This window comes from Theobroma umbraticum, unplaced genomic scaffold (genome assembly GCF_002168275.2).
Source record: "Theobroma umbraticum cultivar Fairchild unplaced genomic scaffold, ASM216827v3 scaffold_204.0, whole genome shotgun sequence".
NCBI classification, from domain to species: domain Eukaryota; kingdom Viridiplantae; phylum Streptophyta; class Magnoliopsida; order Malvales; family Malvaceae; genus Theobroma; species Theobroma umbraticum.
Window position 1 is genome coordinate 5,234,636 of NW_018397267.1, and position 27,360 is coordinate 5,261,995.

At 32.3% G+C, this 27,360-nt stretch overlaps 3 protein-coding genes across 3 annotated transcripts; 2 read left to right on the plus strand and 1 right to left on the minus strand.

Annotated features, from left to right (window-relative positions):
• The first annotated feature begins 3,611 nt into the window (after positions 1–3,611).
• Positions 3,612–8,817, plus strand: LOC110424507 (Alpha/Beta hydrolase fold-containing protein). Its single transcript, XM_021439086.1, has 8 exons — positions 3,612–3,966; positions 4,354–4,663; positions 5,489–5,686; positions 5,859–6,131; positions 6,344–6,446; positions 6,578–6,696; positions 7,303–7,479; positions 7,854–8,817. The coding sequence occupies exons 2-8, from the start codon at positions 4,364–4,366 to the stop codon at positions 8,691–8,693; spliced, it is 2,010 nt and encodes a 669-aa protein (XP_021294761.1). The 5' UTR covers positions 3,612–3,966; positions 4,354–4,363; the 3' UTR covers positions 8,694–8,817.
• A 5,857-nt stretch (positions 8,818–14,674) lies between these two features.
• LOC110424195 (uncharacterized) lies at positions 14,675–16,487 on the plus strand. Its single transcript, XM_021438723.1, has 2 exons — positions 14,675–15,104; positions 15,702–16,487. The coding sequence occupies exon 2, from the start codon at positions 15,713–15,715 to the stop codon at positions 16,193–16,195; it is 483 nt and encodes a 160-aa protein (XP_021294398.1). The 5' UTR covers positions 14,675–15,104; positions 15,702–15,712; the 3' UTR covers positions 16,196–16,487.
• Positions 16,488–19,614: 3,127 nt separating this feature from the next.
• ALDH7B4 (aldehyde dehydrogenase 7B4) lies at positions 19,615–25,976 on the minus strand. The gene is made up of 16 exons (XM_021439332.2): positions 25,710–25,976; positions 25,414–25,550; positions 24,838–24,924; positions 24,627–24,758; positions 23,852–23,924; positions 23,520–23,542; positions 23,367–23,430; positions 23,046–23,091; positions 22,211–22,391; positions 21,671–21,847; positions 21,408–21,572; positions 20,813–20,953; positions 20,567–20,664; positions 20,229–20,378; positions 20,050–20,116; positions 19,615–19,963 (listed from the first exon to the last, which is right to left on the minus strand). Exons 2-15 carry the CDS (start codon positions 25,546–25,548, stop codon positions 20,062–20,064), a joined length of 1,527 nt encoding a protein of 508 aa, XP_021295007.1. The 5' UTR covers positions 25,549–25,550; positions 25,710–25,976; the 3' UTR covers positions 19,615–19,963; positions 20,050–20,061.
• Positions 25,977–27,360: the final 1,384 nt, after the last annotated feature.

Here is a 27,360-nt window from a genome sequence, read left to right on the forward strand (position 1 = left end):
GGTAAAAATAAATGTTCAAAAATCAATAGATTTTTTCATGGTTATCTATCGAGTTAACTTGGAGACTACTCTCGTATTGAAACACATATCAAAATTCACAAATGATGCTATTTCTCTTATTAAAAATAAAGTAAGTTGAAAAGTTATATATATATATATATATATATATATAGATTAGTTACATGTAAAAAGCTTAAAGTGAAAATAAAAATAACAAATATAGTAAAAAAATTAGAGATTTGGTTTTAAAGATAAATAAGTTGAAAAAATAAAAAGAAACAAGAGAAGAAAAACAAAGAAAATGATGAAGAATGCGTCGAAGAGAAAAACTAAAACAAAAAACTAAAGAAGAAAAGGACAAACAATTCTAGAAAAATAAACCCAAAAAAGCCTTGTAAAATTAAAACAATATTAATCAATTGCATTCTTGAAAACTAATCTAAAAATCACATTATTTTGAAAAACGAAAAAATTCATGCATAAAAAAAAAAATAATATTTGATGTACTATACAATGTCACTTACCAAATGCTGCCACCTCATTAATGAGGTAAAATTAAAAAATTTAAATCCTTAAACTTAAATATTAAAAAGTTTTTAATAATTAGATAAATAAAAAACAAAAAAAAATTCTTTTTTTTTATCTCTTTAACTTCCTTACGACATTCTTTGATTGTTCTCTTATTTTTTATCCTAACTTGGTTATCTTCTTCTAGCACTTAAATTAAGTTTGCGAAACTGTTCAACTTCAAGAGATTTCAAAATAATTTTTACATTTTTAAATGATTTTTACAATTGATTTAAGATTATAATGTGATAATCAATTGTTGTCTTCTTTTTTATCCTAACTTAATTATATTCTTCTCCCCTTCTTCTTTTAGTATTAAAAAAATTAAGCTTGCAAAATTGTTCAATTTCAACATATTTCAAGATAATTTTTAAGTGATTTTTACAATTAATTTAAGGTTATAATATGATAATCAATTTTTTTTTCAAATAAATAAATCGGGGTCTTACTTTTAATTTGATTTTGGGTTGTAATATAAAAACTAATTGAAATGGTGAAAGTAATTAACTAAGATCAATTTAATATCAAATAAAAATCTAACACAAGTTATGACAATTTTTCCAAAATTTTTTCAACACTAATACTATCCCATCGTCAAAATTTAAGGAAGGATTTTTTATCACAATTGGTGATCAAATGGGCCAATTGCCCACCCCATCTGGCAGCAGTTTTTTTTTTCTCTCTCTCTTTTTCTCAACAGAAAAAAATTTTTAACATCAAATTTTTTACTTTTTCTCTCTCTTATGATTTCAACAACACACTTTCTTAAAAATTCAATATGATTTTAGTTTAAATGCCTATGGAAGAACTAAAAAAAAAAGTGAAAGAGGTTTAGGAAAAAGAAATATTTTAATTTGTAATTTTAATAGAAAAAGAAGGGGTGAAAAAGATAGAGTTAGAGAGAGCTAAAAAAAGCAAAAGAATAAAATAACATTGTGAGGAGTTGGAGAGAGAAAAAAAGAGATTTTTTTGTTTTTTATTTAATTTATTATTAACAACTTTTTAATACTTAAGTTTAAGTCTTTAAAAATTTGTAATTTTACCTCATTAATGAGGGGACAACATTCGGTGAGCTGACAGTGTATAACTTCCATACACTGTCAGTGCATTAAATATAAATTTTATATAATTTTCATACACTGTCAGTACATTAAATATAAATCGTAAAAAAAAAATCATGGGTAGTTCATATTTACTTATATGACAATTTTTAAAGAAAAGGATAAAATTATAATTGTAATCAATAAAGAAATTAAACATTAACAATAAGAATAATAAAAAATTAAAAAAGACAGAGAAAAACTAAACTAATCTCAAAACTCATTAAATTTGCAACTTATAATATTCTATCAATATGGTTTCAATAATATTCAATTACAAAGTGAATGGTTGACTAATATTATATTTTGTAAAAATAGATTTATCTATGACATTTTTGAATATTTAAAAAGTAATTACAAAAAAAAATCAAATGACTTGAAAGATAAACATATAGCAAAATAATAATGACAAACATGTAAATTAAGGAATATATTTCTAGTAAATGACATATTCATAGTCAAAAGATAATTAAAAATAAACTTATATGATGTATATGAGATAAGATTAGTAATAGGTCAAAGATGTCAATAATTGATACAATTTGAGGAAAAATGCAAATAAATTATTGTTTACAATAGAAAAGTATAACCATACACCTAATCAAAATCAAAGAAAGAATTTAAAAACTTAAAGGCTTTTAGTTTCTATCTGGAATCAACAGCATTATAAGAATAAAAATAATAAAGAACCAAAATAATAAAAACTTGAATAAATAGAAAATCATGAAATTAGGAAATAAAATAAAAGCAATATATAAAATGCCTTTGAAACAATTATAATTGGAAGCTATCTTACAATTGTAAAAACCAAAATTGTACAACAAAATAAAGCAACACTAATCAATTGCATTCCAATAAGTTAATCCAAAAGCCAGATTAATTTAAAAAACAGAAAAAATTCATGTATAAAAAAATAACAACAATAGGTAATTAATGTTTACTTGTATGACAATTTTTTTTGAAAAAAAAGAGATAAAATTGTAAATATTATCAGTAAAGAAATAAAACATTAAAAATGAATAACAAAAAATTAAAAAGAGAGAAAAACTAAATAAAAAATTCAATCTCAAAACTCAAAAAAAAAAATCTATTATGTTTCACCTTTTCCTTTTCCCCTTTTTTTTTCCTTTCTAACAAATCATACTCCCATAGTCTCTCATTTAAGATGCCTTGAATGTTAACAAAAATAAAATACCTTCAAAATTAATAATGTTAACAAACTCCCTTAACAAACAAGAAAATACCACACAAATCCCAGAGATAATTCAACCCAAATTAAGCCACAATGTGTTAAACAATTAAACTATACAAATGTCAACCAATTAATCTATTTAGAGACAACTTTTAATATATGTAGATGTAGATGTCTCGTGCAATTAAATTACAAATACTTAATTATCAAATGATATCTTGTACCTCTGTAAAAAAAAAAATGAGCTTCATAAAAGAAATGATATTTTCTAGCTAGGTAGATTAAAGTTATCAAGCTTGAAAATAGTGTGATGATCTCAGTGGACTATTTGATCGCTATACTCCAAAGATATGACATATGTATTAAACAAAAAATTTGATTCAATCAATTATTTGTTTTATAAATTGAAATGCAAATTTTACATTTTAAATTCTCAAAGTTGAAAATAAGAAATAAAAAGCAACAAGGTATAAAAAAAATTAAATAAACTTTTATTATATTATTATATTTAAATAAATTTTTATATTAAATAAACTTATATAATTAATAATTGATTAATTTATGAAAATTTCCTCGTTTTGGTTAGCCTAGATTTGAGTTAAAAAGGCAGGTTTTAGATTGGTTAATAACTTGATACGAGTTAAGGTTATCTACCCAACTGGCTACTTGGACAGGTAAGAGCTGAATCAATCCTGCAGCCAATACTAGTACATTTAAGCCAAAGCTTACCCTTTCTTCCAGTTGAAGACACAACAATCTCAAAGTACCATCCCTTACAACGACGAATTCCACGAACTTCTCCCAAGGGGAAGAACCGCCAATAATTAAACCCAGCTTAGGCTTAAGCTAAGGTCGGTTTAAGAACACCTATATCGATTTACAAAACTCTCATCCAATTAACTTCCCCCACGTGTACTCCATAAGACCCGATTTACGCAAAAATTCCAATAGTTAACCGTCCCATTAAAAGAAAAGAAATTGAAAATTGAAGTTTTCGAACGGAAGTTACGGAGAGATGCGTTGAGTATATATCAATTTAATTTCTTAGAAACGAAGGTAGTTTATTATAATAAATCGGAAAAAGTCGACGAAAATCGAGCTCTTCAGGTTTGTTAATCTTTAATCTGCCGATTTGCCGAATTATTAGGGTTTTCTTTTCCAGATTTTCCTCATGTTTAGGTTATAATTTTTCGATTCTTTTCTGAATTCAATTTTTTTGGTTATTGTTGTAAATAGTTATCAAAAGAAAAGTTTATCGCTTTGTATTGCGATGAAGCTTTTTTTTTTTGTTTCTTTTAATTTTCTTTAGTTCTCACAGCTACCAAACGGAAGGTTACAGTGCTTGAATAGAGTAAACTTGAGATCATGATCCGTTTTTGTATCTCAAAACATTGACTTCATTGCTTGTTTATATATCAACTTGAATTTATTGAATTTCGATCGAATTAAAAGATATTATAATTGGCGTTTAATTCCTTTCTTTTTTTTTTTTAGGGATAAACTCATGGCAACTGCAACTATGGCTACCGCAGCCGGTGCAGCTGCTCTATTGTACTATACATTGAATCGTAAATTGCAGACAAATAAGCCTGGTGAGGATGCCAATGAAAATGGTAGTGATTTGTCCAGTACTGCTCCTTCAGGAATCGAGCGTGTTTCACATAGATTAATTCAGGCTCCTGCAACGTGGTTAGAGACGATTTCTACGTTGTCTGAAACTCTTAGGTTTACATACTCTGAGACTCTAGGGAAGTGGCCCATTGGAGATTTGGCATTTGGGATCAACTTCTTATTGAAGAGGCAGGTATGCGTCCTTTGATCTTTATCATAGCTTTACTGTGTAGATGCCTTTTGTTTACTTAGTTTGAGGACTGGAACAGATACAAATCACAAACAAGGACACTAGGAGTGGTGGGGGGATATTCTCATGATAAAGTTGGTAGTTTCATTTACATAAGAGAGATGATGGGAGACCAATGTTCCTTTTTCTGTCAAACTAGATTGTACTCCAGTTAGTTTATATTTACTGTCATTGAACTTTCAAGTTAATGACAGTGCTTTTAGATTTTAACTTTATCAGAATCATGAATTCTTAATCCTGTTATTGTTCCTCGACCATCATGGACCTAATCTGTAATTAAATCCTTGTAAGTCTACTCTAATGTGAAAATTTCACTGTATGGGAAGGTTTTTCATTGAAAGGCTGCATCCAGTGAAATGAGGACTTCAGTTTATTTTTATCTTATTATTTGTGTTGTGACTTGTTAAGCTTTGCTTTTTTTTTTTTTTTCAAACTTAGGAGTCAAGACCAATTAAGTCCTTGGACAATAGCAATGGTTGTATGATGTCTAACACTTCAGCAGTATTTCATTGTAAACCTGCTGCATCTGAGTACAGGCATGATTTAGCGCTTTGTTTCTAGCACTTCCCTTTGATATAGTTTTAACTCTGTATTCTTAAACTGGATATCTTCCCTTCTCCTGGAATTTCTTGTATTCTTTAATCAAATCACCAGATTGGTCCTTTTACATGTTTATGTGAAGCTAATTTATAAAAAGAAACTCTTAATCATTCATTGTCTTGTTGGTCTATCATTGTATACATACAATATGGTTATGATTTTTTTCAGGGACATTTACATGTTGCGAGTGTATTTGGTGGTAAAGATAGCATAGAGCTCAAAGGACCAGATATAACCTCTGAACTTAGATATCTGTTAAACTTGTTGACACTGTGTTGGCATTTTTCAAAAAAACCATTCCCTCTATTTTTGGAGGAAACTGGTTATGCTGAGGAAGATGTCCTTCTGCAAGAACCCAAAGCGGGGGTAAGTCAATCTGGACTTGAAATTCTTTCTATTGATTTACCCCTCTTGTTGGATTATTTGTGTGATATAGATGTTTAATATTTAGTCAATTTCAGAGGCATGATAACGTAATTGTACTGTCAACATACTTTCAAGCATGATTTATATTATCTTATATATTGACATCCTGTAGATTTTGAAGCCTGCATTTACAATATTAGTTGACCACAAAAGAAAATGTTTTCTTCTATTGATTCGCGGAACACATAGTATCAAGGATACTCTGACAGCTGCAACTGGAGCTGTGGTTCCATTCCATCACTCTGTTGTAAAAGAGGGAGGAGTCAGCAATTTAGTTTTAGGTTATGCGCATTGTGGAATGGTAGCAGCTGCTCGGTGGATAGCAAAGCTTTCTACTCCTTGTCTTACTAAAGCACTTGGCCAATATCCAACTTATGAAGTTAAGGTAAAGGCATGATTTGAAATTTTATGCTCATATTTTCTTCTGGTGGTTATTGTTGCCTGTCTATATCCTTTCTTGATGAGAATGCAGCTAATTCTAATAAAGAAAAATCCAGCATCAAGGACTATATCATTATTTTTTAAATAATAAGAGGAACCAGTCTATCTGGTTAAATTTTGCTAACATTAATAGATTTATTCTACCTGGTTTCACAGATTGTAGGGCATTCATTGGGTGGAGGCACTGGTGCAATTTTAACTTATGTGCTGCGGGAGCAAAAGGAGTTATCAACAACTACCTGTGTCACATTTGCTCCAGGTTGTGCTTTCTATTCTTTGTTGGTAGAAAATGTTTTCACTACCAGCTTTTAAGTATAGATGCCTCTTTATATGGTCATGTATGGAACATCTTATCCATAATGTGCTATCATATCTTTATACTGCATGCAGCTGCTTGTATGACGTGGGAGTTAGCAGAATCAGGGACTGATTTTATTACTTCTGTTATAAATGGAGCAGACTTAGTGCCAACATTTTCGGCTGCCTCTGTGGACGATTTGCGTGCTGAGGTAACATTCCTGATAGCTATTATTAGGAACTTAGATTTCTTGCTCATTTTGATAAGAAAGAAAGACGAGGTATTTTAACTGTAATCAGAAGTAGATTAGTACCTCACATGCTTAATTTGATATGCTGTTAGAGTTAGATAAGTAAATACGTCTGCCTTTTCTTTTCAAAGAATAATAATAACTTGTAGCAGAATGATTGTGCGCGTGTGTAGATAAAGATTAGTAGAACAATTTAAAGCCCTTAATAGCAAATAAACCATTTGCATGTTAACTCTGCTGGCCTCACCTTAAGGTGTCAGCCTCTCTCTTTCTTCCTCAACCACCCCTCCCCCCCACCCCCACCCTCGTGTTGTGGTTGAATGGTCTTCTTCCTGGGCAGAATTGATTGATGTTCCCTTTTAGAAAATCTAACAAATCACATTAACATTTGGTCTGAATATGTACTTTGACTTGGCTGACATGGTCTGCTGTTTTTTGGTATCTGACAAAGTTTAGGAGCTTGGCACAACTAAAATTTACTGAAATGTTGTTCAGGACAGTGTCTAATTTATTTGCTTCAGTGCTATGTGATGATATATCCTGAAGAAATCAATTTATCTGTTTCAGGTGACGGCATCTGCTTGGCTGAATGATCTGAGGAATCAAATTGAGCGCACAAGAATTCTGAGTACTGTTTATCGATCCGCATCTGCTTTGGGTTCTCGTCTTCCATCCATAGCCAGTGCTAGGGCAAAAGTTGCTGGGGCTGGAGCAATTTTGCGCCCTGTTTCTAATGGTACACAGGTAGCTGCATTACCAATATGCCAGTTCTTGATTCTCCATTAAGTTACTCTCAATATATCCTTTTCTTAGCTCTTAAAAGTGTTTCTAGCTGAATTTACCTTAAAAGTTGTTTCTTTCCCTAGTCTTATAATTTGTTATCATAACTTTTAAATTACCCCAACCCTTTTGTAGGTGGAAGATATTTCTCATTCTGTTGGCCTTAATTTTAGCTGAGCTTATATCACTGATTGTATTTGATCTCCTTTAATTGTCTCTTAAAATTTGGGTTGTGTTTGGGTAGTTTGTACTTCTAATTATAGCGAAAGTGCCTAAGTTTGTGGTATTACTTATAATGAACTACGTTTTTATATTCAATTTGTTTTTCTTATTGACAGGTTGTGATGAGAAGAGCCCAGAGCATGGCTCAGGCAGCATGGACACGTCCTGCCATAAACTTATCCTCTTGGTCATGCATTGGACCCCGTCATCGCGGCACAGCTGCTCGATCAAACTTGAAGGAAGAGGGAGGTTCTCAAGAAACTTCCCCAAACAAAGCTGAAACGTCTGAGCCTCTTTTAACATCTCCTCCGAGAAACTCATCTTCAAGTACAATAGAAACCGTTGAACTTCCTGTGTCTTCATCAGGAGTTGATTGGACTTCGGAAATTGAGTGTTCTTGTTCTGATGACCCACATCATGATAGGGATGCTAATCTAGATGATGGTGAGGACCTCATAAGCCACAACTCACATGAAGACCACATGGATGAAGTGGACTTGTGGCAACAACTGGAGCACGAGCTTTACAATCGGACGGAAGGTGAGGAGGCTGATGTTGCTAGCCAAATAAGGGAAGAAGAAGCAGCTGCCATTGCAGAGGTTGGTGAGGGCCAGCCAGATAGCGCTGTTCCAGAAACGAAGGAAGTGCACAGGTTTTTCCCTGCAGGAAAGATTATGCATATTATTACACTTCAATCCTACTCAGTGGAGTCTGAGGCTAGTACTCCCACTTCAAACGACACTGATAATGGCCAAAGGACAATGGAGGCTAAGATTGGGATCTTCCTTACACCAAGATCGCTGTACAGTAAATTGCGGCTTTCTCAAACCATGATAAGTGATCATTTTATGCCCATTTACAGAAGACAGATAGAAAAGCTAATAAAGGACCTTGACGAGGAGCAAGCAGTGAGTGGTCAGAATCATGGTGGATATACTGCAGAGGTAGTCTTATAGGAAACGAAATTTTTTACTTGTTTGGACGGATACAAATTATTTGGAACTAACCCCTCTAAAAGTCTTAAAAGTGAATTGTCATAAATATTCTTAAAAGATTAAAATCAACAATTTTAAATCTTTACTTCATTCTTAACTGTTCATCTTAATCTAAACCGTACTTTAAAACCAGAGTCCTTACCGCATTACATTGTCCTTTGACAAACCTTCAAATATGAGACACCATTTATAAAACCAATCCAGCTTCCCCAAATGCTACGGGGAGATCAATTCCACTCTGGAGCTCCCTGGATAGATGGTTATCAAAATCATTTTAACAAATTTTTTCTTCGGCTTATAAAGCAAAGTTTATTTTATTTTTTATTATTTCGTTTATTATAACTACTTTTTCAAAATAATATATATTTTTTATTTTTTGGATTGAAGATTGCTTTTTCTAAGAGAATACATGCATCCTTTTTTAGGAATTTGATAGGATATATCTCGGTTTTATTGCAGTTAGCTTTTAATTCATGAAATTTTACTATGTTAATACTGGTTGATTTTTTTTTTATTTTTTGGATCAAGCTAAAATAGTTATTAAGTGGTTGGTTCCTATAAAATACAAGAAAAAAAAAATTCTATCTTATTAATATATATGTTTAAAATAACCTTTTTCCTAAAATTTTTCTTTTTCTTTTCAATCAATTATGAAACATGGTAGGAGCCATTCGAGAGAGAACTGATTAAGAATCACAAATTAGAACTTGCAATGGTCCTCCACCTCGTTAATTGTGATGGAAATTTTATGTGGATATTATCATCCACGTACCAACGATTGCTAACCTAGCTTGATGAGTCACAGCACAATTTCAAGTCCACCATTGACAAACCAAACCTTTATTAATGTGTCTTATTCATTACTTATCATCTATCTATAGTCTTTCCAAATCATTAAAGCTTCTGAATTTTTATTTTGTTTAGACCTGGAAAACTCATACTAAACTAGTCTAGGACACCGAAAACACTTTTTTGTAAATGAATATTCGTGGATATAGCATTCTCATCGGTCCACATCAATAAATATGGAAATTTTAAAGGTTTTTTTATTATAAATTTAATTAAATATAATTATTTTTCGAAATACATATATACATGTCTAAATTTGAGGAATTTGTGAGAAATGATCAATTTCATAAAGTCATTTAGATTTTTTGAGTTTTTCGGATTAGTCCTTTCGTCACAATTCTTGTAGCAGCTACATACTATTAATACATTTTTAGGGATGCAGCTATTAAGGCTTTGTGATCCTTTTATAACAACCTCACCAACTATAACACAAAAACAAAAGACTCATCGAAAACTAAAATAACTTAATTGTCACTTTTTTTTCTCTCTCTTTGTTCGTTTGTGTGTACGAGAGAATGATTATAATAATGATATTTTTTTTATTTTTTTATAATTTAAATATTTTATTGTTAGTTTTTACACTTTTGTATCATTGTTCCTGAATGTACTTAAATATGAGAAGGTTTCATTAAGAGTAATTTTATCTAAAAATTTTTTCTCTTGTTTCAAAATAATTAAAATTAAAAAATATTATTTTCAAAAACACCTTATTTTTTAGAGTAAAAAAAAATCATCCTTTTAAATTTTATTTTTCAATAAAATAATTTGAAATTAAGTTAATACCTATTAATTTATTTTAAAAGGAGTGAGATATATAGATATAACTAGATAATGGAATTTCGAAGCAGATACTAATCCTCCCTTCAAGTAGCAAAAAAAAGTTGATATGGAACAAAGGGGAAAATATGTTTAACAATGTCTAACCAAATCGAGAAGGCAAAATTAGGTGATGATTAAGCAATCAAAACAAGTTGCCAAAGCAGCAAATACCCAATTTGCTTCTAATATTATTCATTTGGTTCCCCTCTCTTATATTGATTTAATCATTTCTCGAATGCCATTGCAGAGCTGCAAAGCAGACAGAGAAAGGCAAAGAGCTGCAAAATTGGAACTCCAAATCAAATCCAGAGCCCTGAAAGCCAACTGGCATTTGGTCACGTTATAATAACAACAAAAAAAAAATGAAGAGCCAAACCTAAGTTCGCGCAGCCAAATGCTATGTCAGTTCACATCAAAAGATATGAAATTGTATTAATTAATCTTGTTTTCTGATTTTACTTTGGGTGGTGAACTTTGAGCTTGAATGCAAGTCGACCCAGAGGAGTTGCCTTTCAATGAAGCTATTTAATGTTTGATAATAGATAGCAGTATGAAACATGATGTGGACTCACTGAATATAACTTCCAACAATTTTGTAGTATGGTTTTTCTATATACTACAATGTAGACAGAGTTTGTATGCACGAGATATATATGTATACTACATATATGATAACAATAATAATAAATATTTGTTTATGGACACTTTGTTTTTGTTTGATTTGACCCATTACGCAATTAATATAACTTCCTTGTGGTCCTTTTCAAAAAATAAAATAAAATTATAGCTTCTTTGTGATCACATCAAAATTATGAACTTTTAATGCATGGGAAGACTTTCTCCCCAACTTAATTAATTACTCAAATATATCAAAGAAAAATTCTCCTTAGTAGTAGTAATTTTTGTTATATACTCTAGATCTTATTGGAATTATGATTATATTTTCTTCTACAAAGGATCAAGATGTCTTCTTTTTGTGGCTCTTAAGAAAGCTTTTCCTAAACAGCTTTCTCCATTAGAAATTAACAATCAAACAAAAAACACATGTATTTGTCAATTGTCATTCTAAGTTTTCATTTTCCAACCACTATAGCCCCACACTTAATCATAACCATTTGACATGGAAAATATTGAAAAGAGAAAAAGCAAAAGAGCCAAAAAAAAAAAGAAAAGGAGGAGGGTGTTTCAAGAAACTCTTTATATTAAAATATAGATCACAATTACTCCGTACTAATTTTCTCAAAACAACACTAAAACAGTAAGTTTAATTTGGTCACATGAGCATCAAAGATATGATTACAAACATGATTTAGATAATAATGTTTTAGAAAAGTTTTGTTTGATGATGGTAATATTTTTTTTAATATAAATAATTAAATTATTTGTAAAAAACTGATCATTTATTTTGTTTCGAAATCTTGTTTTTCTCAATATAATCAACTAAAAAACTAATGGTAATTCAACATCAATATTTTTATTTTATTATATTTAAGTTTATAACACCAAATATTAAACTATAATGCATAAAATAAAAATAGTTAAATACGGTATACAGAATTAATAATTTCTTCTTATATTCAAGATAATTTTCTTTCAACTAAATATAAAATATAAAGCACATTAAAAATATATACTTAAGATATTTTTTTCTTATATAATTAGGATTAATAAAAAAAATATTAATAAAATTTTAAATAATAACCAATAATGCAACACTAGAACTTATATTTGAGAATTCCATATACAATAATTTTTTAATTTTTAAAAATTAAAATCACTAAAAATAAAATCCATATAATAGATAAAAAATCATGACAAATAGGAGATATAATCTATACAATAAAAAAAATATAGTTAATGATTCATATAAATTTTAAAAAAAATATATATAAAAACTTAAAATATATGAGCAAATAGAATATAATTGAAAAACATAAATAATAATAATATAAATAAAAAAATTAAATAAAAATTTTATTTTTTTATAATTTCACATTATAAAAACAGAAAAAAGAAAAGATGGGTGGAGAAACTTAAAAATTTGAATAAAATTAAATGAAATTTGTAAAATTATTTATTATTTATTTTAATTTATATTATATTAATAAAAAATTATTTTAAAATTATTAAAAATATATAATATATAAAGATTTTAAAATTTTGGGAGTAATGGCCCCTCATTACAAAGGGACATGAAATGATATATATATATATATAAAGATGAGAAAATGGCTTTAGACAAATGCATGTGAAACATGCATGAGAACGATGTGAAGCAATCTAAATCTCCCAACACTTCCTTTAAGGCTCTGATCCCTTTCAGTCTTTCTCTCCCTTTATTTGTTGCGACACAAAAAGGAATGAGAGAAGGATTTTCATGTGGGGGAGAAGATAGGACCAAAACGTGGGGTGGGGTGGGTTGTCATTTGTCTTCCTAATCTTTCAAAGGTGCAAGTCTTTATCACAATCGATTGACAATAATTTCTTATTTCTGTTCACAAGCTGCTGCAACTTTCATTGGGTTAGCTATGGCAAAGCTTGGTCCATGTATTTATTAAACCAGAATAAATATTAATCCTATTAGGAGTGTGACGAGTGCCTTTGCCCCTATGAATATGATGGAGGGGGGCGGGGGGAAGGTTTGGAGCCATGAGGAATCACCAGCAAGCTGGGAAAAACGTAATGGAGTGGGGACTAAGAGAAGGAAAGGGGTTGCGTAATTTGCACTGCTATTCTAACCAATTATTAAAGGTGCGATTACTCCACTTGCTCTTGCCTAGCACGTGTTATTTTTATTTTTATTTTTCGTTTTAGTTTCCTTCCAAAAAAATTATTGTGGTTTTTCAGACAAAAATTTCTCAATGAATTTTTGTTTCATTAGCAACATATTTGTTTTAATTTGAACCGTAATACTTCCAATTAAATATTAAAGGAAAAAAAATGAATTTCTTAAGTTTGAAGGCAATTAAATGATGGTTTTTTTTATTAATTTTAACTTAAGGTTATTTAATGGAAAACGTAGTAATTGAAACTTATGTCAAAACTCCAAATGTGCACGTTACTTTTTTGTTGAATTGCAAGCCTCTAACTGTACTGTCTAGATTCAAAGCAACTTTTTGGTGGTCCTTGGGACCTATACAATCTAATAATAATGCCCAAATAGCTTGCTAATGACAAATATGTAACATAATCTCTGAGAAGAAAGGCTTATTTTCTGGTGTAGATTAGCCGCTGAAATTTTATATAAGTCCAAGATGAAGGAAAAAACAGGAGGAAACCAGATAATTTTGCCCCATATTTCACTACAAAAAATATATTAATTTTATGACGAAATTCATTCTGTTGAAAAAATTCTATAAAAATATTTTGATGGAATTAATTTTTATATTTTTTATAAATTTCCAATGAAAATAATTTACAATATATTTGTTGTGGACTAAATGTTCTCTATATGAATGAAATGATTGATTAATCACAATGTGCGACAGAGCAACCAAAATGAACATCAGTCCTGGAAAGAGATAATAACCCCAGGAAACAGGCCCAGAGTCGGGGCACTTGTACCACTGCAATCCTTTTTACTTAATTAAGAATCTAGCTTTGGCCTTGTTTGGTCCCCTTCTCCTACAAAATATTTTTCTTGTTTATCAACAAATATTAAAGAAAAAATTACTTTTCATTGGCCAAAAGAAAAAAAAATGAAAATACTTTTCTATCCTAATACAGATTTCAAAGAAAAAGGGTTTGTTTGTGACCATAAGGCTATTTAATAAGAATTTTAATAAATAATAATCAATTAAAACAAACCCAAAAAAAAAAAAAATGTCCAGCTCATAACACAGCCAATTCACTTGCCAAAATAGAATAAGAAACTGAACAAAACAACAGCAAACATTGTACAGTATAAACCCATAATACACAGATTTTTTAACCATAATTAGTGCTAATCATCTTAATAAAGTACTGACAGTACAAATGTGAACGCATTAGTATTTTTTTTTACTTAGAAAGCCTAAAATACCCAATGGGGGGATCTTCAAAGTTGTCCCTTGCACGTTTTGGCGTTGCACGTGGCAACATGGGATTGGTCCAGAGATGCAGGTGAAATGAGCTAAGAACTTCCCGTTGCCCCAACCAGCACAAATTGGGAACCCAAAGTTGATAATGCTTAGCTGGCAATCAAGAGATGAACGGCCATGATTCACTTACAGCAAATATTGCTGATGTGGCATTAGTAGAGTCCACCCCTTAAAGTTTCAATCATTGGGCTCTCTTTCTATCTCTGAAAAAAAGAAAAAAGAAGAAAGAAAAGCTTTCTCTCTCCACTATTTCTCTCATTTATAAGTGCTTTTGAGTGGAGAATTTGTGGAGGATAAACAAAAAGCACTCTCTTGGTTTTTGTTCATATAGAGATTTGGTCTCTGGGGCTCTTTCAAAGTAATCAAGCAAAGGGTCTTTGAAGTTTTTGCACAGTTCCTTGACAGAAAGAAAGAGAGAAAGAAAGAAAGGGGAGGCTTCAAGGAAATGGTTTTCATGTGTGAGATTTTCTTCACTGCAGGAAAGGTGGACGAAGGAGAGTGGGAGAAAGAGAGATAACAGAAAAAAGAGACATATAATTTACCTAAATAACCATACTAGCAGAAGTAGAGAGGGAGATTTGTAAGCAAGAGCCAGAAAAGATTTGAATCATCTGCTTCTCTGCTGGTAATTCTCTTAACACACTCTTTGTGTTTTTTTTTTTCTTTCCTTCGTTTTCTTCTCATTCTTTCAATTGTCTGGTGTTGGTTGTTTTTGTTCTTGTTATTTCCGGGTGTTTGCTTTGTATAAAAATCTTCTTATTATATAAATGATCATGTGGGACTGAAAATGAAATTACATAACTTAAATTTGGCAGTCTCTCTGGATTATTAGCTGCATTAAGATTATGATTGTTAGCTCGTTTTCCAATATTTTCCATGGTATATACCATGTGAGTTTCAGCCTTCATATGTTATTTGTCTTTCACCATTTCTTTCTAGAAACGAACACAAAGTTTCAAAACAGAATAGCAAAACTGCCCAATCCTCTGTTTTTAGTTGCGAAAAAGAATGGGAATTTATTTGTTTAGTTGTTAATAATGCAAATGCCAGCTAGAGATTAGGTAAGCTGTAATATCTCAAGTCAACGTTATTCTTTCACTTCGTTTTCACCATGTTCACATCGAATAAAAGATTGAACCCAAAGTATGCCAGAAAGTTGACAGAACCCCAATTTAAAGTGTATTTGTTGACGTTATTAACGTTTATAGTATTGGTTTGACAGGGCTACTGGCAATGCCTGCTACAATAATCAGTGATCCAATGGTGGTATCAGCAGCAGCACCGGAAACTCAAGCAACGGCAGCAAAACTTGTAGCACAAAGTGAAGTTGAGTTCGCAAAATGCGATTGCTGTGGGCTAACCGAGGAGTGTACCCCAGCATACATCGAAAGGGTACGCGAACGATATCAAGGTAAATGGATTTGTGGCCTTTGTGCTGAAGCTGTCAAAGATGAGATCATAAGGTCGGAGAGGCTTATTAGTACGGAGGAAGCAATGGCAAGGCACATGAATTTTTGCAAAAAATTTGTCTCCTCCGGACCTCCTCCTGATCCTACCGTTCATTTGATATCTGCTATGAGAAGTATTCTTAGAAGGAGTTTGGATTCTCCAAGAGGTTTAAGGTCAACCCCAACTAGTCCTACAAGAAAAGTTGGCGAAATCCGGGGTCCGGGGCTTACCAGGTCTGAAAGTTGTTTCCCTACCCTGTCTGGTTGATACAAGATATATAAGAGACAATGAAGGGGAATAAAGAGAACCTTGGGGGGAATTCAAGTTGACATGCTGCAATTACAGAGAACAGAGCTTCGGGCTGTTTGGCCCGATACATATGTTTTCGAATTCCTCCAATTGTATGTATCAATGATTAAAAAAACCAAAGAGCAAAGAATTAAAAAAGGAAAAAGAAAAAGCAATTCATGTTTATGGTTAGATTTAGATGCTTATGTAGTTCTTAATGTCAAATATATAACTCCTTTGTTATTAGAAATCTAATTCTTCTTTCAGATAATTGCACTTCTCTTTTCCACCCTTTGAATCTGCTTGCTTTGCTGCTTCTTTTAAGAAGGAAATTCAACCAGTTTAGACAAGTTTTTACCAACTAATGTCGAATGGGTTTTGAGTTTGACATTGAATTTGAACATTCTTTTTACCAAATCGATACATATTTTAATTGTAAAACTTGTACCAGTTGTGGGACTATTCGTTTTGGAAATGTGTTTTTTTCTTTCTGGTGCTCCCCTGATTTTTGGGTATTGAGCACAAAAATTTTGTTGGGAATAAAGAATTTACAGAACCTCAATTCTAAGATTCTATTAGCAAGAAGACAGAGAAAGAATTTGATATTTGGTTTGGGATTTGCATGATTGGGTCGAAGAATATGGTTCCAAAGTTGAGTTGTACAAAAATCCAAGAGTAACATGGAATTGTTTAATACTTGAAACCTACCATGGATTCCCTATGTGTGATTCTATATCGGTTGAGATGCCATTAATGACATTTTCTGATGAGATACTTCAGATCTAAATCAAAGGAGTGCATACCGCTCTGAAATGAGCTGTTTAAAACCAATCTACAGCCAAACAGGAAAAATTAGTTAACATGTCACTTTGTGTTTGTGCCTGATTTGCATAAATTTGGTCAATCTCCACAAGATTTCCGGTTTTCTTCCCACGTTGTTAGGACATTGCAACCACATTATCAAGTCTAGAATCTCAAATCTTGAATTGAATGACAATCCCTGAAGTTTTTGCATGAATGGAATGGGGATAATTAACTCTTATTTGGTCAATGGAAATACCAGATTTTGGACTGGACGGCTCTTCTTACAGAAACTGATATGCCTGCCTAAAATTCACTAGCAACAATGTGCTGTACAGAAAATGTTAAAAAGCCTGCCATGAAACATGGGAAACTTTGTCTTTTATGAAACCTCCTGCTGATATCATCAGTAAAAGCTTTGAGTAAAGATTAAAGAAATTTTACTGTTACATCGGTGACAACTAAGATGCTAACACTAAAATCAGTAGTGGACAGCTCTGCTGCTCTGTTAAACCCTTGACAGACAAAAGTTTCTGGAAATGGATTCAGTGCATGGTTGTCAAGTGAAGCAATTTAACAAGTGGGTCTAGGCTGCTTATGGGGTCCATCAAGGACAGATCATCTGACTCAGGTTTGGACCCCACCAATCCTCTTAACTATGTGGCCTTCATTATTATTATTGCCAAATTTGGAATATTGTTGAAGGGCAAAACCTCTTTAGTTTGGTCTAAACCAATACAGGTCAGGATCAAATTATTGCTTTATTTTGCTGATAAAACAAAAATATAAAAAATGGTTGCAGAGGAGATTTGGTAGCAGAACTATGCCATACATTTTTGTCCAGACTTTTCACTCTCCCAAAGAACAAAGTGAGGTTCTAGCAAGGTTTGATATAGATTCTGTGGTCTTTGCCATACCTTTTTGTTTTTCATATCACATAAATTACCCTAAATCAATCCAATCAAAGTAAAGTTATGCATATGCTTTGCTGGGGGGGCCTGTAGACCACTGATTGCGATCCATTATAGGGTCTTGGCCCCCTCCATCCGATAATTGATAATTGTACATTTTATGAGGTGATGATCATAAAGTCAAGTAGTTTCTCTCCAATTAAGTTAAAATTCTTCTTAGTTTATTTATTTATTTATTAATTTGATGATGAATAGGTTACTTATATATTACAAGGCCCAAAATTTCCAACCCCGCAAGTATGGAGAATGGATATTTCTAATGAGACACCAGCTAGGCTGAGAGAGAATATAATAACAAAAAAAAAATCAAGTGTCAATATCTCTAAATTGGTGGTTAGTTAGTTTCCTGATATAAACGCCATCTAAAGCCTCCATGAATAAGCTTCTATAATATTCCAATAATTTAAACAGCTTGGGTTCCTGCGTTCCCCTAAATAGTCATTCATCTAAATCTTCAAATATATTTATCTTATTTTTTAATTACTCCTAAAAATTATTACTATATGGACAAGAAGGAAACATGGTTTTGTTCTTTTTGTCTTCTACCACCATTGATTTTCCAACAATATGATTATCTTCTATTTCCATGATTAAAACCCAAGTTAGGTATTGACTTTAAACAGAAAAAAAATATTGGTAATCCTTATATTATGAAGTCTAACTCATGCCTGCCTGCAATTTACATTCTTACTGCAATCCTTCTTTTCAACTCCAGCTAATCTAATTACGTGTGCAAGGTCAAGATGGCAATGAGTGGAATCAGGACTGATTTTTTGCTCAATTCAAACGTATCCCAACTAGGTAGAAAGATAGGTCTAAACTTGATAAGATTATTTTGTTATATATTTCATATTAATAAAAGATAAATGAAAAATATAAATCTTCTTTTACTTATTAGGTTAAAAACTTATGTTCGTGACAGCTTGCTATGACAGCTAGCTTTGTCTAACAGTATTAAGTAAAAGCTGCAAATATTTTTTCCCTTCAATTTTTCATCAAACAAGCAAAACTAACAAATCTATTTGGGGAAAAAAAAAGTGAACAATTTAATAATTCACTAAAGAAGCCTAAATAGACAAGCATAAGCACATGAAAGAATATGGTCTTGTTTTTACTCTGAACAACTACTCTTTTATCCACCCGACAAGCACCTACTGATTTACTTATCAATGTAAATATGATCCTATTGCACCATGATTTGTCTCTTATTACCTAAAAAATAAAGAAGTGGGCAGAGATAATGAGATTATGTAAATGAGTATATCTGTCCACATTGGTTGTTAGTAGCTTAATCATTTGAGGTAGGTGATTGCATTTTTCGTTTTATTTTTATGTTTCCATCTTTAGTGTGAATCTAAACAAACAGACTTATGGCATAAGGACACCCAATTTGTGATCATGTAAGGTCTCTACAATTGATAATCCTATGGTGTTTAGTTTAGATTGAGGTTGACATTGAATCTTTCCATGATCTTTCATTGTTTTTCTTTTTATTTTGGACCAAAATAATTCCAAGGAATGGAACTGATAAATAGTAAATATTAGAAAAACGTTCTTTGCAATGCGAATGCACACGAAATGGATCAGTATGATACAGGAAACTTGATAGTCAACAAAAGCATAACATGCAATACGAAGAGCACATTCAATAGTGTTCTCGTTAATAAGAATTATTATAGAAGTGCACAGCAGATACAGTAGACCTGGAGATTCAGATAGCAAGATTGTTATTAACCTTCATTGAATCTTCATCGCAAGCAACAAGAACATCTTCATCATGCCTTTTGCAGATTGCAGGCTTTTTTTTGTTCCTTTTATTCTACATATGTTAGTATTCATGCTTTTAGGCGACAATTATGCGAAGCAAAGCCCAGTATAGAGCATAAAAGATGGAGGGCCAGTCAACAATCCAAACCAACAAGGCCAAGAATTTTGACCTTGCAGGAGATGCAACTGTGGTTCCTAAGTCCTGACCCTGCGTGCGAGAAAATGAAAAATAAGAAAAAGTAAAATGAAAAACAAGACTAATACTATGTGAAAAATGGTTAATATATGCTTAACCAGGTGGCGTTCCTAGCCGAAATTGATTCCTTGTGCCAGAGGTAATTCGTTCCCATAATTTATTGTGCTGCCAAAGACATCAAACAAATAGCTCATTGAGAACTTTACACTGAATCCCACTGCTTAGCAATGAAAAGGATGTCAGAAAGTGGTAGTGGAATTCATAATCAAGTTTTTACCAGGTTGAGCGGCGCATATACTGTTTCCATGAGTCACTTCCAGCTTCACGGCCTCCTCCTGTAGCCTTTTCACCACCAAACGCACCACCTATTTCAGCCCCATTGGTTGGTATGTTCACATTGACAATACCACAGTCACTTCCCAGAGGCCTACGCATGTAATTTGGTGAGAAGCATGATTCTATAATGCCATAGAAATATCATTGATCTAAAGTTACATGCAGGGATGAAGACATTTTGATTGTTGTAATAGAATGTCAATAAACAACCAAAACGAGAGCTTTTATATATAAGCAGGAGCTGAATTAATTTAGATTAACAAGACAAACGAGACTCACCCAATCCACTTGAAGATGACTTCAGGTTTACGTGTGAAGATAGAACTGCTTAGTCCTTGAGGAACAGAGTTGTTTATTTCAATTGCTTCGTTCAAAGTCTGCACAAGTGGTTAAGGTTTTCAGAGAGGAGCTCCTCACATAACATTAAAACATGACAGAATTTGTACAGGGTGATTCCTCTAAGCAGGCGTGGCCACCATCTACCCAACTCACATGAGGAGAAGTTTTTTGTGATGAAGAGGCTACCTTAAATTTCATGACATAAAGAACCGGAGCAAACAACTCTTCTTTAACAACATCAGCATTTGGAGATATCTCAACAATTGTGGGCTCCACAAAGTTCCCTTCAGACTCTATCAGACCACCACCAGTAAGGATCTTTCCTCCCTGGAAAACATCACATGATAGAATACGCTCAAGAACTAAAGCCAAAATACAGAACAATTGAAATTCAGACCAAATCAACTTCCAGGTGACATCAAAACCAATCATAAAGTCAACACATAAAGCTTCATGCTGCAACCTAAAGAGTTCCAAGACTACCTCCTAACAATGTTGAAAGTCAATAATTTATTGAGAGTTTATAAGGAACAGCGGAAAGCTAAAGATATTAATTCATGTACAAAGATAAATTATGAGTATGGGTTCTCAGCTTTAAAACTATAACCTGCCCTTTCTGAACATGTCATGGTAGTCCATCACACCCATAAATGTGGTGTTGGAAGCATTAAGTCGCGTTTTATTTTACTAACACCCAAAATTTATTTTACAGAAGATAAGAGAAACTTAGCCATGGGTTGAATGAGTAGCAAGAGTGAAAAAAATAAAACAAAGAACATACCTGTGATTTGATTATCTCTATTCCTTTCTCAAAGTTCTTCCTTGAAGAAGAAGTATGCAGTGGCCCAAGCAAGGTACCCTTTTCTAATGGGTTCCCTATTTTAACTTGTTTGTACACACCAAGTAGCCGGTCAAGTACCCTCTGATATATACTTTCATGAAGAAGCTTCAATACAAGCCAACAAGCAAAGTCAGCAGAAAGAGTATTGACAGCTGACAATATAAATCATAATTCAGAAGAAAAATCACATAATTAAAAAATACCAGTCTACGGCATGTGGTACAGCGCTGACCAGCAGTACCAACAGCAGCAAATAACACAGAACGAACAGCTAACTGTATGTCGGCATCATCCATGACAATTATTGCATTGTTTCCACTCAGTTCAAGCAAACATTTACCGAATCTCGCATTTACTGTTTGTTGCACCTTCAAACCCACCTGCAGTTAGAATGTGCAATATAAATTAAAATCTTGGTGAATTAAGTAAAATTCCTGTTAATATTAGCCAAAATAATAAAATAAAATTCTAGTTAATTCTGGAAAAAAAAAAGAGAGTAAAATTCTTGTTTATTGATATGCATCAATGAAACTATCAAATTTGAAATCTTTCTTCAACTATTAGTAAACAGGTGTTTTTCTTTTCTTACATCCCCCTTGTCTCTGTTTAAATTCAACAAGAACATAAAATGTCCTATCCTGAAATTATTTCCAGAATATACAGATGAAGACAGAACAGGCCTGCCATTGCAAATACAATACGTAACAAAATAATTTCATTAGAGAGGCACAAGATTAAAATACCGTTGAACTCCCAGTGAATGAGACCAGAGGAATGCGTCTATCTTTTGCTATTGCTTCCCCAATTTCAGCACCACCACAAAATGATGTGAAAATTGCACCTGGTAAGTTATTCTTTTCCAAGACTCCAGCAACTAGCTTTGTCATCGCAATGGTGACCAAAGGAGTGGTTGGAGCACCTTTCCTACAATTCATGACAGTTTTCAAGCACCAAGATTGTAAGTTAACTGGTGAAAAAGAACTTAAATTTTGTTTAAAGCAATTTATGCTAACTAAAGAAGATGCAACTTATTAAGCAGAAATCTTTCTAAGAAAAGCAAATTATGCATTTGGATTGTACTTCTTAAACTGTAAGCAGCTCTTACCATGAGATTAAGCTAATGCAGCAATACAAGATGTTGAAAAATAAAAGAGTTTTGTGATCTTCCAGAAGTGCATTTATCTCATTATAGCACTTCAGTGTTGAACCAAGTTATGGTTAAAGGAAAGCAATGAAGTACATACTAATGGTCCTTAATGAGATATAAAACAGCAGAATTCACATACTATGATGTTGAAGTTCCATAGAAGGGAACTGAGGATATAAAAGTTAAAAACCATATATATAAAAATAAATACCAAAACTAATTTGAATAATAAAATAATAGCCAAGAAGTTTCCATCAAGAAAAAAGCATAGTAGTAAATATACTTAATTCTGTGTATTAATATAACTAGAATTTACAGTTAATTATTAGGCATAATGGACCCAATAACAATATATATCAACTGAATGGTGTAAATATTCCCCAAAAGGTGGAAACACAATAATCTTAGAAAACAATGACATCAGGCCTTACCAAACAACGCAGTTGCCACACACTAGTGCGATGCAGGCATTCCATCCTACACAATGCGAAAATTACAACTAGTTCAGTTAATAATTTGATTCCAAGCTCTACCATGGAAACGTTTTTTTTTCCCCTGATAAAATGAACACCAATTGTCTTAAACATTGATCCATAGATAAGAATCCAATTGAATGAAAACCCAGAAGCAACAATACTAAGCAAGAAAAGAAAATAAAATTCAGAGTTATTCTAAAATTAGTTGTCTTGCAAAAGTTTAAGCCCCTCAGCACCAAAAAAGATAAGTTTATAAATAAAAGGAATGGAGCTCACCAAGAACAGCACATGGGAAGTTAAATGCCGTAATTACACCTACTATTCCAAGAGGATTCCATATCTGTTCTCAGAATAAATTAAAATAATGTAAACCTTAGTACCAGACTTCAACTATGAGTCCAAGTTCAAAAGTTTAAACATGTAGCTCACCTCCAACATCATGTGATTTGGACCTGTTAACAACAGAACAATCATTTTAGGATGCTGTCTAGAGCATCATACATATGTTCATACATATTACAGTGTACTACCTTGAATCATATCATCTCATGTTAAATTATATTAAACATAAAATCCAAAATGTTGACAGTTTGTAGTAATAAGGAAATGCCAACAACAGAACATATGCAAATTTCAATATTCCAGAAAAACTTTTGCAGTTTCGTTCATCAGGAGCACCTAAAACAGAATTCAAGCCATTTACAAAATCAACCACAAGAGGATGCATAAAGTAATGATGACTAATGAATATATGGGCTTACGTTCTGAAGGTATTACTGATCCATTCAATTGTCGGCTTAATCCCACAGCAAAGTCACACATGTCAATGATTTCCTGCAAAATTTGCATATTTGCAATTATAAAGAGAAAGATACTACATAGTTACTATAATTGTTATGTCTTATGATAGCTTTGGAGAATGAGCCAGCAAAACAACAGAATTGATCCAGTCAATAAAGAACTCATCATATCATGATAGCTAATGTGTGCCACAATGAGATTAACCTAGAGAAAACATAAGGGCATCCTGACAATATTCAACCCATTATTGGATACCATTCATACACCTTAGTAAAATTAGGTCATTGTTGCCACCAAAAGAATCCTTGCAAAAACTTCCTGACCTCCATGAATAATGCAAATAACAAAGAAAAAAAGAGTACTTGCTGTGAAAGAGAAAATGTCTTAAAGTAAATAACCCTGTTACATGATTTGGTGAATGTAAAGCTATGAACCTTGAGAACCTTAAGTTTAGTAGCAAGGTCTTGTGGCTGCATTACTTTGACCAGTAATATATAAATTCTATTTAACACACTAATTGAGTATATTTTCCCCACAAATAGAATTTGATAGATGCCCATTACCAAGTACCTCTTGATTCATGTGAAGCTTCAACAAAATATTTAAACTAACTCAACTAAATAGCAAATAGCTAGAGAATTCAAAACAGCAAACAAGTTGTTCAATATCGGCCATCTTATAACATATTATGCAAATATCCAATGTTAACAACAGTTGCAACATTGCGTAACATACTTGAACTTCCCCAATTCCTTCAGGAAGAATTTTTCCCATCTCAAGTGAGACAAGGCGGCCAAGTTGCTGTAGTTTAGTTCTTAATGCATCACCAATTTGTCGAACTATGTCACCTCTCTTTGGGGCTGGAACCTGAAACAATTTATGAAATATAAAACCCATTAATAAATATAAAATTTCCAGTTTAGATTATGACATCTATTTATCTTACTTGCATCCAAATCTTTGCTGCTTCATTGCAAGCTTGCATCCCTTCCTCATAATCTTGGATGGAAGCCTCCCTAACTTCAGCAATTTTCTGCATCAATATGAAAAATAATACTATCTACAGAAGGGAGAAAAAAGTAATAACTTCCAAATGCAAGCATGGTTTCATACTCTGTAACTAACAATTGTGCTTATAAAACACTATTATCTGAAAATGCAGAAGCAAAAATAAGAGAAAACTTGTAACATATAACTAAATGAAAAATCCTTAATTGTCGAAAAGTGATGCTATTTAGAGGCAAGAAGAGAATGAGAGAGAGAGAGAGAGAGATTTATTATCAAAGAAATTGAAAAATGAAGCATACTGCCACTCCTTAGAAGCACCAGGAACACAAGGCCTTAGCTTTGGTTTGAGTTCTTTGTGTAATTTAAAGGTGGATCAAAGAAAGAAGAATACCATAAGATTCCTTGCTTTATTTTTTCAAAAAGGGACTGTTCCATCAATCTTGATAACTGTCGCGGCAATCAGTAATAAAATCATATAGCATGAAAAACACATTCATAGACACAGAATAAGAACCTGATTATTAGCAGGATTCACAGTAGAAACCACAGGGCCACTTCCTTTCCAGGAGCCATTCACAAAACACCCCAAATTGCTAGTGCTTAACCCGATCTCACTCAAGAACTCGTTCTGTTTCCTTGCAAAACCCATCCCTGCAATTACACAGACACACACACACACACACAAACTTACTTTAACATCCAACTAAAATATAGCCCAAAAACTCCAGAAACAAAGTGCAAAGTCCAAGACTATCACGCTTTTTAGCTAATACCCTTTTCATAATTCATCATGAATTTGGTCTTTTTTACCTTTGCTTTCTCAGAGTTTTCCTTGGCTACCAAACAGAAGAGAGAGAGAAAGAAACGAAAGCTAAAATCTTGAACTTTAGACGAAAGAGCAGGAAGCGATCCTTTCCTTTTTGCAGTGGAGGAGAAGTGTTGATGTGGAGTCAAGAGAGAGAGAGACGGGTGCCTTAAGTAAAGGCGTAAAGGACAGAGAGAAAAAACCCAAGTTTGGTTTATGATTCGCAGAGATAGGTGAAGAGAGCCGTGCAGTATGGGGGAATTATGGGATTAGATTGAATCACTGGATTTTGACATTTTTATACACTTCCAGTTTTCTTGCTGGATCAAGTAACGTCATCCTTTTTTATGACGTGGCTCCCATCTGACATTACCTTACTCTTCTAATTTTACCATTTGAAGACATATTTTAGTAGTAAATCATAGGGTTCCTATCATGGCATTGCAGTATATTTAATTTCTTTTCTGGTTACCCTTTTCGTTTTGTAAGAACCCATGCCCATTTGTTGCTCTGTTTCAGTTTCTTGCCCTTTGTTCTTTGAACATAGACCCGAGAGCAGGTGACTACATTATATAAAAAGGTTACCCTTTTTGTTTTTTTGAAAAATATTTAAATATTCAACTATTTGGATTACCCATAAAAGATATAAATATTTATTTAATTATTACTCATTTTATCTTTTTTATTTTAATGAAAATTAAAATTAAAATTTTTATTTTAATTATTTATGTTAAAATTTAAAATTTTTTATAATATAAATGTTTAATATTTTTAATAAGAAAATAATAAAAAAATAAATTCATAATACAAAAGAATTAAGAGTATTAGTTGTCTTAAGAATAGTTCATTTAAGGACATCACAACAAAAAAAAAAATACTAAACAAAAGAGACGAATAAGAGTATTTATTTTGTGTTACTAATACCTGTATTTAGTAATTTAAGATAACATTAATGTGTATTTTATCTATTTTTAATTACAACTAACTAATTAAAAATATGTTGGAAAAAAAGAAAGAACTTGTCATGAAGGGTTTAATATTTTGAGGGAAGGAAAAGGTTTAATCATGAATTGAAGTCTAATATTAACATTTATTTTGGATTAGGAATCCAAAACAATGAACAAAAACGCACGTGTACGGTGAACCTGTTGTCTGCCTCAGCCCTCAGCTCCGTTTAGCCCCCGAAAATAAAAATCTCCAACATATTTGAGAAATTGCCCACCAACTTCTTTCTTCTTTTCCTGACTTGCGCCCCCTTTTTCATCAACGAACTTCCTTCTTCAAGAAACCCCCTCACCCAAAAAGCCATCAGATTTCCTTCTCTCTTTAAATCTTCAATCCCCAATCTTCGCCTTCGTGTATTTCTTCTCTCGAAATTTCATAATTTTTCCTGCTTTGGTCATCGGTAAGTGGTCGATTTCCATATTCGATTTCTCTTCTCAATTCGAAGGCTGGGGTTTCCTTGCTCCTTAGCTGAAAACCCTGGTCTAATTCTACTTTCTAGGAATTTTTGAAAAGCTTAATGTTTTAGTTATCAATGAGGAATACTTGTATTTATTCCTGTAAAAATCCCAAATTTCATGGGATTTTCAATGGATTATCTGCTGTGGTTCTATTTTTCTTATTCTACACCCGGGTAGACTTCTTAAGAAACCC